The 16072-nt window shown below is 40.7% G+C and overlaps 3 protein-coding genes across 5 annotated transcripts; 1 reads left to right on the forward strand and 2 right to left on the reverse strand.

The window, feature by feature from the left end:
- Nucleotides 1-91: 91 nt before the first annotated feature.
- selenos (selenoprotein S) lies at nt 92-5282 on the reverse strand. Its single transcript, XM_064313439.1, has 6 exons — nt 5066-5282; nt 3543-3674; nt 3321-3430; nt 1822-1911; nt 1639-1708; nt 92-1339 (listed from the first exon to the last, which is right to left on the reverse strand). The coding sequence occupies exons 1-6, from the start codon at nt 5145-5147 to the stop codon at nt 1260-1262; spliced, it is 564 nt and encodes a 187-aa protein (XP_064169509.1). The 5' UTR covers nt 5148-5282; the 3' UTR covers nt 92-1259.
- A 1294-nt stretch (nt 5283-6576) lies between these two features.
- LOC135242393 (RCC1 domain-containing protein 1-like) lies at nt 6577-13277 on the forward strand. Of its 2 annotated transcripts, none has more exons than XM_064313434.1 (8): nt 6577-6864; nt 7268-7477; nt 7566-7731; nt 8982-9118; nt 9880-9981; nt 10306-10431; nt 10602-10631; nt 10983-13277. In XM_064313434.1, the coding sequence occupies exons 1-8, from the start codon at nt 6663-6665 to the stop codon at nt 11147-11149; spliced, it is 1140 nt and encodes a 379-aa protein (XP_064169504.1). In that variant the 5' UTR covers nt 6577-6662; the 3' UTR covers nt 11150-13277. The 2 variants fall into 2 exon arrangements, with proteins under 2 accessions (XP_064169504.1, XP_064169505.1); XM_064313435.1 differs by having other exon boundaries at nt 6582-6864; nt 8997-9118.
- Nucleotides 11443-15618, reverse strand: LOC135242395 (calcium and integrin-binding protein 1-like). 2 transcript variants are annotated; one of them, XM_064313438.1, is made up of 7 exons: nt 15234-15618; nt 14692-14726; nt 14359-14458; nt 14061-14214; nt 13783-13901; nt 13384-13472; nt 11443-13274 (listed from the first exon to the last, which is right to left on the reverse strand). In XM_064313438.1, the coding sequence occupies exons 1-7, from the start codon at nt 15282-15284 to the stop codon at nt 13253-13255; spliced, it is 570 nt and encodes a 189-aa protein (XP_064169508.1). In that variant the 5' UTR covers nt 15285-15618; the 3' UTR covers nt 11443-13252. The 2 variants fall into 2 exon arrangements, with proteins under 2 accessions (XP_064169508.1, XP_064169507.1); XM_064313437.1 differs by lacking the exon at nt 15234-15618 and adding an exon at nt 15009-15132.
- Nucleotides 15619-16072: the final 454 nt, after the last annotated feature.

Here is a 16072-nt window from a genome sequence, read left to right on the forward strand (position 1 = left end):
CCTTTCCATCGCAACACCAGTAACCACTCTCACTCATTAATTCACTCGGAAATTTGAATTCCGTTTTCAGAAATGAGCACGACAAATTAGATGCATACCAACTTGCCTTTTTATTACAAGTTTTGATTTATTTTTTTCAGAACAGCTGAAAAGCATGAAAGTGTTGACTAAAGCCTGATAAGTTAGTACACAACTGTCTGGATCAGAGCAAAGAGTATACCCTCACAAGTTTAGTGACTATAGTTCCTCTGAGGGTGTTGCATCACTTAACACAGATGCATGCAATTCTCAGATTTAGAGTATTCACTAGTTACAGGGTCATTGTGCACTGCAGTAGCCATCCTTCTTTAATCTCACAATTAGACAAGCTTTATAAATTCTACTGTAAATATTAAGAAAAAAAAAAAAAAAAACTCAGAACATACAAGCCTCTGAACCACATCAGCCACCCCTACAGACCAACATGCCCTTTACAGGGGAGGCTTCATTGTAAGCCGGCAGTCTCATTGGCCTTTTTAAACCCCACCCCATTTTTGGATTGGTCATTATGACCACATGTTTGTCACTACTTATTCTAACCACAGCACATACCAAAGTGCACAGCAGCTGAAAAAAGCATGAACCAGTGACCAGTTATACACAGAACAACCTGCTTGGCAGTCCACAGGGGGGCTACTGACAATCAGTGGGGAACACCTTTTGCCAACAACTGGTTCCCTGTCAATACCAGGCAAGTAGCCCAGGAGTACTGGTGGAGCGGTAACCACAGGAAATCTGGTCTTCAAGCGTACCCTACTATGGAAGGATGAAGCCAACAGGGTCCCTCCTCTCCTGTGGAGCCCAGGTCAGTTGGCTCAGTCAAGAGTCAAATTATTAATCTAAATCACTCATCTAATGGTCTCAACCTGCCGTCATGGTGGAAAGTGGCTAAACCCATGCTTGTGGTGCAAAAGCACTTTGTTGTACGTCGCTCTGGATAAGAGCGTCTGCCAAATGCCTGTAATGTAATGTAATGCACTCCCACAAAGCAGCCCATTGCATTTTTCATATATACTTTTTCAAAAAGTGAGAATTAAATACCTATTACATTTGCCATTCAATCAGTGTAGATAGTTAACCCATTTTTGTGGCGTTAGGGTCGGGGTTTATATAACACAAAAAGACAATGAGAGCTGGCAGCTCCAGTCAGACGGTCTGTGTATGCCCTAGAGTGGAGTCAGAGTGTCACTGAGGCAGCATCACTCCGACGGTCTTTAGCCTCATCCACCAGCAGAGGGCCCTCTTCTGCCTGGTCGCCACACACAGGCTCCTCCTCCTTCCCCTGTCAGAGGATTGAACCCTGAAACACAGAGCACTGTGGTATCAACCTTCACAACTGCAGCACACACGTTGGGCACTCCATATTATGGAATAAAGAACAGAGCTAGTGACACTTTTAATATGGAACACATACATTTTTAGTCTTGCAACATTAAAAAAAAATTTTTTTTTTTTTTTTAAACAAATTTATGTACATCCTTTTCATTCAGCTTGCCCACCCCCCGCCTAAATGGGCAGAACTGAGCAGAACTTCCGAGCAGATCTGCACTGAGCACACTCGCGGATCACCAGCATACACCAGAGCTTCTTTTCACTCACCACTGTTCCTAAGAGGCTTTTTATCAGACTTGGGTTTCACCACGGTGGATGTACTGGCCTCTTCTGTACTCTGCAACATTAGAGACACAGAAATACAGTCAGGACGCATAAGTGACAACTTGGATCATAATTATAAGCAGGTCTTACAATTTCGAATCAGAATACATGGGAAACAGATCTTACGTTTAAAACCTTCGCGTTTCCCTGGTAACTTTTTCCCTGCTGCATACTCTCCCACATCTCAATCTTCTGCTTCCTCTTCTCCTCCTGCAACTGTAACACAAGCCATACTGCAAAACCAGAACGCCAGCAGCTGTAACACAACCCACACTGTGCACCACAACCCACAGCACACGCCACACCTGCAGCTCCAACACTGATCACACTTCAGACCCGTAGACTCTACGACATCATCTACAGCAGCGTTTCCCAACCTGTGGGCTGTTGGGGTATTGCAGGTGGGCCGCCAAATGATTCCCCCAAAATATTTAAATGAATTAAAATGAAAAACGATTTACTATTGATTAACAGACTAAAATGAGCAAACACAGTTGATATTTACAATGTTGTACTCATGTGGTATTTCCTGTTAAAATGTGTATAAAACGGAAAACATGACCAACATGAACCTTCGGTATGACAGCAGTGCTGCTAGGCGTTCAATGTATTTGACCAATGCACAAGTTAGGTTAAATTCAAATTCCACAAGTGTGGGGGTATTATAGTCTAAAAAAGAAATAAATAAAAAAAGTAACTGACCCACAAATAAATGCAGCTGGTTCACATTGCCTGTCGCTTGCTTTTATTTGTGGACTTTTGACACAATCTTTGCGGCATGATTTGCAAAAGGATCCACAAATCCACAAAAAAAGGTTTTTTCTCCAAGTCTAGGTCAGCCAATCACATTTTAAGACATACTGTTCTGCAAGTCCTTACCCACACATTCAACTGCTGCGGCAATTTTCGACGCACTCAGCGAATTTATTGTTTCAAATGGGATAGACTGGTCCAAATGTGTAGGAATAAATACCAATGGGACCCACGCAAAGTTGGGCCAGTACAGCAGGCTTGTCACACAAGTGAAAGCAGTGGCTCCACAAGTAAAAGCTATCCACTGCAGTATACATAGGGAAGCTCTGGCTACAAAGAAAATGTCAGCAGAACTCAAGACTGTTTTAGATGAGGCTGTTCGAGCAGTCAGTTTTATCAAGATTCATGGCTTATTTGCAATTTTGTGGTTAGATTTTACATGGTTACATTTATTGTGGGCCTCAAAAACTTTTCAATCACCGCCCCCTGAAAAAGGTTGGGAAGCGTTGGTCTACAGCAGGGATGTCAAACTTCAGTCCTGGCAGGCTGCAGTGTCTGCTGGTATTGGCAGTTTCCTTTCAATCAGCAGCAGCAATCTTCAGCCAATCAATGACTGAGCTGAATCACTTGTGTTGAAACACAACAAAAAACCAGCAGACACCGCTGCCCTCCAGGACTGAAGTTTGACACCCCTGATCTACAGTTAATGAGCTGAAATGTTTTGGGCATCGGAAGGAGATAAACACAGTTTAGGCCCCAGACACACAACATGAATACAAAACATCACAACCATTTTACACGTTCGCAGGAGACTTCAGTCTCAACATTAGTATAGCATCAGAGGGATATTAAAGGGCTTCCTTGTTGCTTACTGTCTGTTGCTTCTCCTTATACTGCATTGCTTTAGCATTCAGCTCCTCCTGCATCCGTCTCCGAGACGCTTCTAAGGCTTCCTGGCGTTTCACCACCGCTACAGTATCCGCTGTGGAAAGAGTTGGAAAGATCAGGATCCTGGAGTTTAGGTTTCATAGCGCTCAGTAGAAAAGGTGATAGTACTATCGGCTGGTGGTGAGGTTAGGATTATAGTGACAAACCTTCATCAGTTCCCTGGCCAGACCAGTGAGCTTCTTGACTGGATCTCCGTTTGCTGAGGTGTTGGATGAGCAAGTAAACTCCCACACAGAGGAGGAGCAGGCACCAGCCATATTCAGCCACAAACACTCCCACTGCCAACACACATAAAGCAAAAGTTTCTGTCTTTCATTCTATCAGCAGCTCAGAATTACAGATATAAATTAATTTAATGTTTTTAAGCCAATTCCTGTGACTAAGCAATAGGCCAAATGTACATGATACTTTAGCTTCACAAAAAAGAGGGAAAAAAATGCCATCATAGTGCAGGGTGTTAAAACCATACAGCACTGCACCTCCTTACAAAAAAAAAAGAAAACCTGTAGGCTACACGAAGTTCAAATATAAACCCACTGGTCTGACTCTGACAATTTTGGTAATAAACTGCCCCTTTTTAGTAAATAAAACTCAAAAGTAACTAAAACATCCAGTGAACACTAGTGGCTTACTGCTAGTTTAGTATTTTAGTATCATTTTCTGTAGCCTACTGGAGTATACTTGATGTACTAAAAGTTACAAAGAATTTCAAGTATAAGCCCAAATATACTTTCCTGAAGTGTATAATAGTTCAAAGGTGAACAAGTACACTTTCTTATGTTAAGAAAGTATACTATATTAGTGTGCTTATAACACGTTGTAGGGTGCACCCAGGGGATTGGTGATGGGCATTCTCCAGAAAGCTTAAAACCCTCTGGCGCCAAAAAAACTGTCTATATAGTATAATTTAGCCAGGCTAAATTCATAGTTTTTAATGGACTTCATTGGGGGAATTTGCTTTTTGGCACCAGAGGGTTACAATATTACTGAACTAGTAGTATGCCCTTAGTGTTCGCATTTCAAGAGTGCGGGTCAGGCACTCTTCATGATGAGAAGACATTTTAAGACAGAGCTTCCGGCATTGCTTGCGTTTAAAGTGCTGCGAGGGAAATAGCGGTAAGGTAAGATTCGCTTGCAGTTACATTTGTCCGGAATGTAAACAAAACGTACACAAGCCAGGGACTTTATACGGTAAAAAAAAAAATTACGCCAATGTAAGTTATAGCTAACGTTCACCAGTCCTGCAGCTCGAGTACAGTATTAGCTACGGCTACTAAAACAAATGCAAAACTGAACACTAGTCAGCTAGCTACCCAAATGCCAAGTGGTCCAAACCGGAGGTTAGCTAAGCTGGCAATCTCTGACTAGTCTACACAATTGGTAAGCAACTGGTAAGAACAACGTTTATCATTAAAACAACAAATGCTAGCTAGGCTAGCTAGATAAAGTAGAATTGCTGGTTGCAATACGCCTTGTAAACGTACCGGGGCAACTTAGGCCTGTTTTAAACCATGCCAAATTATCCAACGTAGACTATAAATAAAATGTTAATGTAATGTTAATCATTTAACTTGTTGGCAAGCCAGCAAGCAAAAACAGGTGGTGCTAGCTAATGTTAGCTAAACAGCTACATTTTTTCTATGATTGTTGCTCTTGTGGTGACAGTTACCAGTTTGCTGTAGGAAACTTAGATCCTGGTTTTCGACGGTCGTCTCTGTTTTTATCTCTGTTGTTTCTTCATCCGCTTCCATTCTGGCGCACACAGAAGACCAACAACAAAAAATATATAGATGTATTGTCTACTTTATGTATACCATGCTGAGCTGACCGCTCTACGTCCTCCTTGTCGGATTGTTGATAGAAGGGTGACGTGGAGCGATCGGATACGTGCAGTTTCGTATATCTATGAATACGTCAACTACGTAGGCTTAACACCGCCTTATCTAACTGGACAGACGAGCAGCCTTCAGCTAACCACCGAAGAGATTCGACCTAAGTTTGTGAAGTCCCGGAAGTAAGCAAGTACTGCGCGTGTTGAGGGAAAATCATTGGAGCTCCCATTAAAGTGAATGGGGAATATTAGACATTTGATGGCAAAATAAAACGTCCTCAATGTTATTTTGAGACTCGATTGACGACCGTTACGTTTCATATGAAAAGCATATTGAAAAATATGCATTATGAAATAAAATATGCACATTTTAATAAATATTTTCCCAAGACTTAAACAAAACCAAAACAACCATTGTTTCAGAAACTGCTGCACATAATAACATTAATGATCACTAAAAAATGGACCGATGAGGTTTCTTCTGGTCGTTAAATAACCTTTGATTTCTATATTGAATTCAATGGGCAGCAAGCGCTTTTGCCCTCAAGCATGCGCAGTAGATGCTGTTTCCCGTTACTTCCTAGGCTGCACCGCCTGGCCCTTTCTACCCTCTCCAGTTTCTATGTACGCTTTATGGGCTGGCCACTCTCTTGGGACATATCCGAACCTCAAAGCTCACCTCTGTATCATTTCAAGCTGGATGATAAATTGGCATCTCAAACTAATTCTTGCCTGAGCAGAACTACTCTGTCTACCAGCTACATCTTTTCCCCCTGGGGATCTCGCCATTACCATTGATGACATGATGGTTACTGCACCCCAGGCTGCCAAGAATAAGAGAAAGCTGTCACTGAGAACATGTACCCCTGGATAGCCTGTGTGCTATCTTCTTGCTGATTTCCCTGCATGTTACATCGGGCCTATCTAGCTTATAATACAGAATAATGCTGCTTATCTTGTCTATAACCAGCCAAATTACTGACATGGTGCACCTCTCTTCTTCTTCTACTTCTGGTTACCATTTGTGGCTACAAACCTCTGGCCCTTGTGCATGTGGAAACATGCACCACTGCATCCTCTAGCATACAATCTATTATCAAGCCTTACACTCCATCCAGAATGAAAAATACACGGATCCAAACTCTTGAGTTACTCTTGAATCTGAACTCTCAGCATTCAGTAATCTACAACTCATTCAAAACTATGCAGATAGGAACGACGCGAGGAAAGGATGAAAGAAGGTAAAAAATAAATAAATAAATAAATAAATAAATAAGCTATTGGAATGAGCCCCTGTTAACCCTGACACACCCTCTGCAGTTACTTTTTATTCGCTATGATTTATCTGCAGTAGGTGGCGGTATGAACTTTAACTAGGCTGTTATTTCAAACCACCAGAGAAGAAGACGACGCTGAGCTAAATGTTTGCTTTTCAATGATTTGGTTTGGATTCGGATTTAACGCGTTTGGTCAAATATATTCTTATGCTAGATCCGGGAAGGAATCCACAAGTGACGAAGATGTCGAAGTGAAAGTGATCGCTCCCGTAAGGCTTAGTTCCTGCTGCCCCGATGGAGAGAAACGCCTACAGCTTGTTGGAGCGAGCTGGAGCCGAACTGCTTTTCTGCAGTGTGCAGGTGAACCGTAACCAAGACATAGACGAGAAAGGCTGTGCAGCAATTTCAGTTCTATCAAGCTTTGTTGGGAATGTGTACACGTCACCCATAATTACAACGCTATTATGGAATTAGGACACCAAACGATGTTGGTACAACAGAAATGATAACTAGGCCAATCGTGGGCAAATCCTGTGTATTAAGCTGTCTGACATTTTACTATACAAATGTTTCACAGTAATGGAAAATCAGTGCTCGACGAACGTGTGCTAAACGATTGGAGTTTGCAGTGTGACAAAATAAATTTTGCGAGAGCACAGTGTACAGGAACTTCTCATTTCTATTTGGGTGTTTAATGTTATCCTCCCAAAGAACCAATGAATTAAATATTTTCAGTAATAATAATAATATATTTTTGCTGCAGGTGACAGCAGTGTATGTCTGTCCGGCTTTTGGTCAGACCCACCCTCTCGCAAAGCGCACAGCTGTTTTCCACAAAGCTATGGCTGTTGGGATGCGCAGGTCAGTGAACGTTACCTGACCCTTGCATTCAAAGACCGAACAGAATGCTGGAGCTTGGACGAAATTGATAGTATGCCCGTCTGGAGGATGAAACACGCGCCTGAGAATACAGGTATAAAACAACTGAAGATCATGACGATCGAACTGGAAGGCTATAACGTTCTGATAATCCACCTGTTTACTTGTGCCCTTGTCTGTAGAACTCTCTGACAGACTTCCTCTGGTCCCAGGAGGTTACGTTGTTTCAGCCCCTCCTTTCTTGCATGTTCTGTCTCCACATTTGTGTGGGGTCAGTCTGGCTCTGGGTATGGAACACGCAGTCCTGCTAAGTGCTTCTGGTACTGTGTACACCTGGGGCTCTAGCAGGTGAGAACCATAACCTGACTTTCCCTCTGTCAGACCCGAATATTCCTATTGATAGCAGGCCCCATAAGAGAAATTTGACTTTGCTCACTGCAGTTGTGTGGTCACATATCTCTTACTTGGCATGTGGGTGCAGTAGCAGTTGTGGCTCGCTTAGTGTGCTGTTGGGTATAGCAATAGTGGACACAGCTCTCTCACTGTGTAGTAGGTTGTAGTAATAGTGGTCACAGCACCCTCACTGTACACTGTATGTGGTTGGAAATAGAATCAGTGGTCACACTCATAGTGACTATCAGACTTAAACCCAATGTGCTGAATTAGTCATTGTCATAGGTGGAACGAGTGTTCTTTATGCATATCCAAATAACCTTTCGTCCAGTCTGATGAATGCTTTTGGGTGAAGTTCCTGTTTATTGCCACTTGATGTGTACAATATTTATACTGAAAAAGAGATTTCCCATTGTGATTAAGTCTTGTTGATTATGAATCAGCTTATATAGTTTATGGCTTGAGTTTTTTATTATAGCTTCATGTTTTATGATTGACCTAGTTAAGGTAAGAATCGTGTGCTACCACTACCTATGTCCTTACCTATAACCTATCATCTGTGACCTTATATACTGTTCATTACCCACAGTGTTGTGTTCGTCAACTAAAATTGACAAATTTTGTCAACGCCCAGTTTTTTCTTGACGATGACTAAGACAATAACATGATGAAAATGCCTTTTTGGAATGATAACGATGACTAATTCATTTTGCATTTTAATTAGGGAAATATGAGGAAACGAAAAAAGACTCCGACGATGCTGTTTTGTTGCACATCCAGCCAAGTTATGCCTTGCTGGGGTGGCATGGCCCATACTTATACAGCACTGAGAGTTTTCCACTTCTCAGGGTTTCCTATAGAAATATTCACAGTGACCACAGACTCTCAGCCCTTGTAAATTTAAAAATTAAGTTTGGACTAAAATGTGACTAAAATACTTGGTTCTTTTTGTCAACTAAAATAAATACTATTTTAGTCATTTTTGTCTTGACTAAAATGAATGAAGAAGGCATGACTAAAATATGACTAAAACTAAAATGCATTTTTGTCAAAAGACAAAGACCACGACTAAATCAAAAACTGGTGGCGAAAACAATGCTGATTTCCCAAAACCCAAGCCAAAACATGCATTGCCTCCTTGTTTTTAGTAAAATTGTTTTGAGTTTAGCACACATTAAATGGATCCTGCAATGCTTACCATGTAGTGGTTATGTTGGCAGTCACGGGCAGCTGGGGCATGGTGAACTTGGTCGAGAGGTTGAGCCTCGGGTGGTGGAGGGACTGTGGGGCATGACCATGAAGGGCGTGGCAGCTGGGGGCTGGCATTCTGTCTGCATCAGTGGTAAGTTACTCTGTGTGCTGCACCATCTAGGTTATGAAATGACCAGAGATACACTATATGGCCAAAAGTATGGGGACACCTGACATCCAACATCTCATCCAAAATACTTGGGCATTAATATGGAGTTGGTCCACCCTTTTCTGTTATGAAAACCTCCACTCTTCTGGAAAGGCTTTATACTAGATGTTGGGGCATTGATTCAAGTATTTGCTTCCGTTCAGCCAGAGGTGTGTTAGTGAGGTCGGCAATTAGGCCTGGCTTGCAGTCGGCTTTTCAATTGATCCCAAAGGTATTGGATGGAGTTCAGGTCAGGGCTCTTTGCAGGCCAGTCGAGTTCTTCAACACTGTTCTCGACAAAACCATTTCTATATGGACCTTGCTGTGTGCCCGGGGGCATTGTCATGCTGAATCAGCAAATGTCCTTCCCCAAACTGTTAGGAAAGCCAGAATCATCTAGAATGTGATTGCATGCTGTAGCATTAAGATTTGCCTTCACTGGAACTAAGGGGCCTAGCCCAAACCATGAACAACAGCCCCAGACCTAAAGGTGTCCAGATACATTTGGTCATATTGTGTATTTTAATGTAGATGTGTGCCTGTGACTCTTCATCCTGTGACTTAGTTATTTTTTCAACTCTGTTCCAATGCATTTTGTGGGTTTGTACTGTACATGTTCTTCATGTTTGTATGAGTGCATGCTACTTCATTCTTCTGTCAGTTTATATGCATGTATGGAAATGTGTGCATAACTGTGTGGACAGGTGAGGGAGATTTGTACACTTGGGGCTGGAATGAAAGTGGTCAGCTTGGCCTACCATCCCACACGATAGGAAGAGGGACACTGCAGGGAGGCACTGCTGCAGGTGAGCCAGCTACAACTGACCACACCCACTTTCCCAAGACCCGACACCATATGTGTGTACATTTTCTGTGAGCAGTTAGCGGGATATTGAATTCATTTACCAGATGCTTTTATTCAGAGTGACTAAGTGTCGGCGAAATATAAGTATATTCACTTAATATGTACAACAGTGCCAGACCAGGCTAGAATGATTCCTAGACCAGTGCATGTCGGTACATTACTAACAGCTGTGAACGTTAGGAGGTGCAAAAATGAAGTGTGAGGGTGGTTAGTATGTGTATGTATTAGCTGTTGATGGTTATGGATGCAGTTTGTGCTTGATTAGGAACTGAATCAGACAGAAAGGAGGTGTTCATATCAATCCAGGCATTCCCTGCTCTGCTGGACCTGCCAGAGGAGGCTGAAGTAACCCGGGTCAGCTGCGGCTCTCGCCACACTGCAGCACTCACCGGTAAGCCCCTCCCGCTCCATGGTCTCACACTGCAGTATTCATCTGTAAGCCCCTCCTACTCCACTTGATTTTCTCCCACTACAGCTCTCATCTCTGACCTCCTACCACAATGCATTTCTCACAGTCCCCTACTTCATCAATTTCATGACATTTTGGCATTTCTCTTCCAGGTGCTGGTGATCTCTTTACATGGGGTTGGGGTAAGTCTCTTGTAGCCAAAGCCTAAGTTGGTTGTCGAGCAAATTTAGGTTGGTGATCAAAAATGCATCGCAGACTGCTAATTTCTCTGAATTTCCTTGAGTGCATTTTAAGTACATCCATAAATGCTTGGTACACACAAACATTGTATTTTGAAGAGCACAGTCATTGGATAAATGCATGATGAAAAGCCATCTTTGTTTTAAATGCTTTGAGGAAAACCCCAAGCATAAACTATGAATTGTAAATAATTCCACGCACATGTACAGTACAGAGGTTTGAGAGATGAAATGAGAAGCTCTTGTTCCCCGCCCTGCATTTGCCCACAATCAGCTCTTGCCTGTGTGTTTCAGGTGAGTACGGGCAGCTGGGCCATAAGACGACCCAAACATTAGACCAGCCTACCCGGGTGGATTTCTTTGCAGACAGGAGCCTGCGTGTGGTAGATGTGGTGTGTGGGCCCTGGAACACATTTGTGTGCACAGAGGAAAAAGACTCCACCCCCCAGATCCCACCCTGATGGCTCCCATCTGTCCATTTCCCTTTTTGCTAAGACATTTTTATTACATTGCAGGGGAAGTGAGGATGAATTAAAATGTTTCTTTTCTGAATCCAGCCGTTTTAATGGTGAACACCCTCATTCAATGTCCAGCACTCTGAATACCAAACACAAATGCATCAACAGTTAAACATCTCACTTATCCAACATTTAAAATATTTCTATCAAAGATATAAATTAAAATGCTGAATTTGTTGATAGGCAGATCAACCTGTTAGATCGACCTTTATTAAAATGTACAATTCACAACCGGATTAAAATGAAGAAATTTATTAAGTTAATGCATATGTTCACATATAATCTAAAGACCCAACTATGTTAAAAAGATAATGAATGTTACAGACATGGACAGGTTACCGTCACACAAGAAATTAATGAAAGAAAATACCAAACCCCAGTTGTTTCTCCAGTGGTAATCCCAAGAATGTGCCAAGACCAAAATTAAAAAAACAAAAGACAGCAGAATATTCCAAAAAGACTAGAGATGAAGTATAGAATGCCAGACTTCGATGCAGGACTCGTGCCCACTTCAAACTCTGTTAAAAATTAACTTCAAAATTTTTTCTCCTGGCCTGTGCATACTTAATTAAGGATCAGTGAGGACCCATGAAGTACCAATTTATTCCCTTGCATATATTATTGGTTCAGGTCAATATACAATATAAAACTTACTTTTAAGGTTATAGGTAAATTAAGCCTCTGTCCTAGTGAGCATTACGGTGATTTTAAATATTAACGGTTTATAGATATTTTTGGGAGAGACAGCTTCGGCTATGGGAATGTTGGTGAGCTACTATGCTGAGAGACGATATCAGGTAATAATTAAACCGAGTTACAAAGTCAGCAGTGATAATCTTACTTACGCCTTATTCTGGTATGGCCTGCCCAAAAAATCCAACATAGTGCCTGTAGGTGTATTAAACATTTTTTTTGGGTACGGAATTCTGAGTATGAGGACTGCAAAGATGGGGTTTCCCAAGCCACCCCTGAAGGGGAAGATGGGGTGGCAGTGCGCTCCTGACCATGCTCGTACAATCCTTAGGTTTTTTCCAATACGGATTTTATGCCTTACCTGAAATGTGTGTCATTACAGTTATTGACATTACTTTGAATATATATTTGGTGGATGTGTAGTGGATACATCCCTCTGTGATAATTTATGATTATTTCAACTATTCTCAGCAACTTTAATATTCTTTATTTTATACACAGCTTTATGCACTAAATACACACAGACACAGATATAGCAAATCCTGAGTGTGTGAGAGGAGTGCTCTGTCGCCTTATCTAAAGGCACACACTGCAAGTATTCAAAATTCAAAGGGAATATTAAATCTTGTCAAATGGCCGATTTAAAAAAATACATCCATATATATATATAACAGCCTAATTCTATTTCCAGAAGTAATACCTTCAGAAAGAAAGCTCAATATATTATTTTTGTAACATCTATAAAACTAGGTAAACTATCATATGGATCTACTTAAAAAAAGAACTTTTCGAAGGATGACGTATTAATAAAATTCTTTCATAGTTCATTATGAAATGCATTAGACAGTCAAGAATTATTGCACAGAAACTGTAATATAGCTTTTCACTCAATAAAATATCAGAATAGAACTGCAGTCAAGATTAAAAACTAGATTTTATGGTATGAATCAAATACCGATAAATGCTGGACCCTCTTTATACAAGAGATCACTTGTGCGTCTTCCACAGTTTTTCCACTGTAAAGAGCAAAAAAACTATCCTGGTGGCAATAGGTGGTTCTTTACAGCACATGATCATTTTACACAAGAAAGAATAACAAAAAAAACGTATGTCAGTGTGTGTACCTGTTAAACTGAACGTTTATCAGGCACACACTTCAATTATTTGATAGATATCAATCAATTACATTTTCTACCTTAAAGGCACATTAAGCATTTATAGATGTCTGTAAATGTAATAATTTAATAGCTATTTTTGTAATAAAGTCAATTAAAAGGGAGTCCTTTGGGTGAGTCAGACATCAGGCAGTCTCATTGGTTTGTTCCTTAGTCAGCCAGTCACATGGCAGAGAGCTCACAGCACAATCTTAAATGAACTGGAGAGAAATTGAAGAAGGTAATTAGGTCATAAACAGTCATTTAAGAAATATTAAGATATGTATACCAATTTTAATTTCAGATTTGAAATGATCAATGTCTGCTCACCTGACAAAATCTGGTGATCTGGAAATTACGTGCTGGAACTCGGAGAGGTTCACTGTTCCATCCTTGTCGATATCAGACTCCTCCAAGATCTGAGATTGTTCAAAGGAGATCAGACACGAGGAACCCCTTATGAAGTGGCTGTTTCTTGTTGATTCTATCAGCTGCTTCAGCTTGAATTCCTCGATTTCCACTTATTCGGACAGAGCACTCCACCAGCACAACTTAACAGAGTGTTACAGTTTGTAGTCCTAAAACCCGGAAGTAAGTTCGAATTTTTGAGCCATCGGTTTTTCTTGTCAGATTGCCAATGCATTTTTCCCATAGGGAAAAAAGTGTGTTGAATTGACCCGGACATGCTCACAGATGATTAAGGTGTATGGCCAAAAAGAACAGACTTACATTAGTGATGAGCTGTCTCATCTCCTCAGGGTTTAGCCTGGTATCCTCTGTCTCCCCAGTCAGACAGTTGACCAGCTTTTCCAGGTCCCCGCAGTCCAGCGTGCCGTCATCATCAAAGTCTAACCAACACACAGTTATATTCAATGAGTGTCACCTGCCTCACCAGATCATAAATAGATGTTAGAAATGTTTTTGATACATGTTAAATGTGTTCCAAGTGTGAATTACCCATATGTCTGATCAGTGTTTAGTGTGATAGTGGGAAATCAGACCCTCACCAAAGATGCGGAAGGCGTAGTGTGATTTAATCTCCAGAGTGGCAGAGTCACTAAAGGCACTCAGAAGGTCCAAAAAGTCCTCAAAGGTCAGACTTCCATCTTTCATGTCAGAGGTGGAGAACACATGGCAGATCCTTTCACGGAAAGGGTTGGACTGGCAGGGAAGACCAAATCATCGGATTTGTTAAACTTAAACTGCATACAACAAAAAGCAAACAAAGACTGCCACTCCCTCTCATTATGGGGAATAATGAGTGAAAGGTGATGACCTGTCCCTCACACTGAAACCAATTTGTACCTTGAGCTCTGGCATTGTCAGGATCTTTTCCATTGGAACACGGAGGCTAGGACTACTCCTCTCCTCCTTGGCCATCAGCTCACTGAATCTCTTGTGGGCCCTGAAAAAAAAGATTAAAACAACAGACTTCGTAGTTTCGTTTTTTTAATTTTTTTTTTTTTTTTTTTAAATTGATGTACCCGCAGCTACCATAAAATATCCGTGCAACTGAATCATATCACCCTGTAGTAACAACGGATTGAAGTCCAAATTCCATGGCAATTTACTCATTTCCTGCTGAGGACACATAACAAAACTACATTATGACTAATAAGGCAAGGAAAATGTACTTACAGCAGGATTTCTTGCTTTGTTAAAAATGTCAGCTCCTGGAAATTAGACAAATTGCAACTTTATTAAGAGAATGTTCAACGAACAGTGCAACGTTGGGTAGCTATATAAAAAAAATTAAACTTGCAAAAGGGAAAAAAAATTAAAGTATAATTAATGTTAGTCTACGTTGCTAACTATCTAATCTACCAAGAAAGCCAATAATACCAAGCATACACAATTAACGAACATGAATTCAGTTTAAAAACAAGCCAAGTGTGTTCCAGGTTACCCTGCTAGTCGGATATTACTAGATGAGGCTCAGAGGATGTTTAGCTCACCAGCTGTACGCTAGCTAACGGTAAATTCACGTTAAAGCAGGAAAACAGCAGATTAAATTGAATCGCGTTCAATTTATCTTCCAGATTCCTAGCGACCCACATCGCTGGCAAGAATAGCACTTTAATTGGTAGTTTTAGTTTATATATGAATGGCATTTATTTAGCGATAGGATGAACAACTACGTTAATCCGTAACGTTAGCCTCTAGCAAACTGGCTTCCTTACCTGATACTCGGAAAGCAAATCCTTTTGTAACTGACTGGCCGTTGTTCCCATTATTAATGTTAACTTCAACTAGCAAGTAGCTATAAACGAATCAAGTTAAATTACTATGTAGCTAAGTGAAAAGTTGAACAAAATGGTCTCAAGAACTTTGTAGCGCTATAGTAACTTTGCCACTTAGTTGATAGCATTAGCAAGACAACTTTTTCTACTTCCTTTTCCTGTAGCTAGCAAGCAATTCGCGTACCTAACTAGTAGGCGAGTTTATGGTTTCCATAGAGACTAGCTATATCCACTTGAAAATGGTAAAAAGTCAAAAACTGAGCTAAGGTTCCCGAATAGAGTTGATAAAATAAAGCTAATTCGTGCTGTTTCTCCGTTGCAACTACTTGTAGCCTATGTGTTTTTTTAACGTATTGACTAGACTGGTAGCAAATAAGTATAAAGTGACAAAATGTGTCTTCCGTACGCTAATTTGGTTAAGCGATACTGGGAGCGACTGATAAAACATGAATTTGTTTTATCAGTCGTATAGGGTACATCGTATACAGTTCAGTGAGTTCCATGTATGTAAAATGGTAAATGTAACTTATTCGTGGACATATCGACAACGTTAAGCTGCCTGGCCATAGGCTACATGAGTTAGCTCCATTTTGAAACGTTATACATCAATAATGTAAAGACAAGTAAATTAATAATGTGACATTTATGTAGCCAATTCACTTTGCTTTACACATTAATTATACAAATATCGATATACTGTAATCATATTAGCATAATTAAACATTCTCTAACTTTATTAATAGAAATATATTTTATCCATATTTGTGAAACATCCCAAT

The sequence above is a fragment of the Anguilla rostrata genome, chromosome 16, assembly GCF_018555375.3.
Source record: "Anguilla rostrata isolate EN2019 chromosome 16, ASM1855537v3, whole genome shotgun sequence".
Taxonomy (NCBI): Eukaryota; Metazoa; Chordata; class Actinopteri; order Anguilliformes; family Anguillidae; genus Anguilla; species Anguilla rostrata.

Coding starts and splice junctions, on each gene's coding strand:
- LOC135242393 (XM_064313434.1), top strand. CDS start 6,663: ATGATTTGGTTTGGATTCGGATTTAACGCGTTTGGTCAAATATATTCT. Junction 9,119..9,879: donor GCATTCTGTCTGCATCAGTG/GTAAGTTACTCT, acceptor CTGTGTGGACAG/GTGAGGGAGATTTGTACACT. Junction 10,432..10,601: donor CCACACTGCAGCACTCACCG/GTAAGCCCCTCC, acceptor TTTCTCTTCCAG/GTGCTGGTGATCTCTTTACA.
- selenos (XM_064313439.1), bottom strand. CDS start 5,147: ATGGAAGCGGATGAAGAAACAACAGAGATAAAAACAGAGACGACCGTC. Junction 1,709..1,821: donor GAAACGCGAAGGTTTTAAAC/GTAAGATCTGTT, acceptor CTAATGTTGCAG/AGTACAGAAGAGGCCAGTAC. Junction 1,340..1,638: donor AAAGCCTCTTAGGAACAGTG/GTGAGTGAAAAG, acceptor TCTGTGTTTCAG/GGTTCAATCCTCTGACAGGG.
- LOC135242395 (XM_064313437.1), bottom strand. CDS start 15,110: ATGTGGGTCGCTAGGAATCTGGAAGATAAATTGAACGCGATTCAATTT. Junction 14,727..15,008: donor CGTTAGCTAGCGTACAGCTG/GTGAGCTAAACA, acceptor TCTAATTTCCAG/GAGCTGACATTTTTAACAAA. Junction 13,473..13,782: donor TGAGACAGCTCATCACTAAT/GTAAGTCTGTTC, acceptor GAACAATCTCAG/ATCTTGGAGGAGTCTGATAT.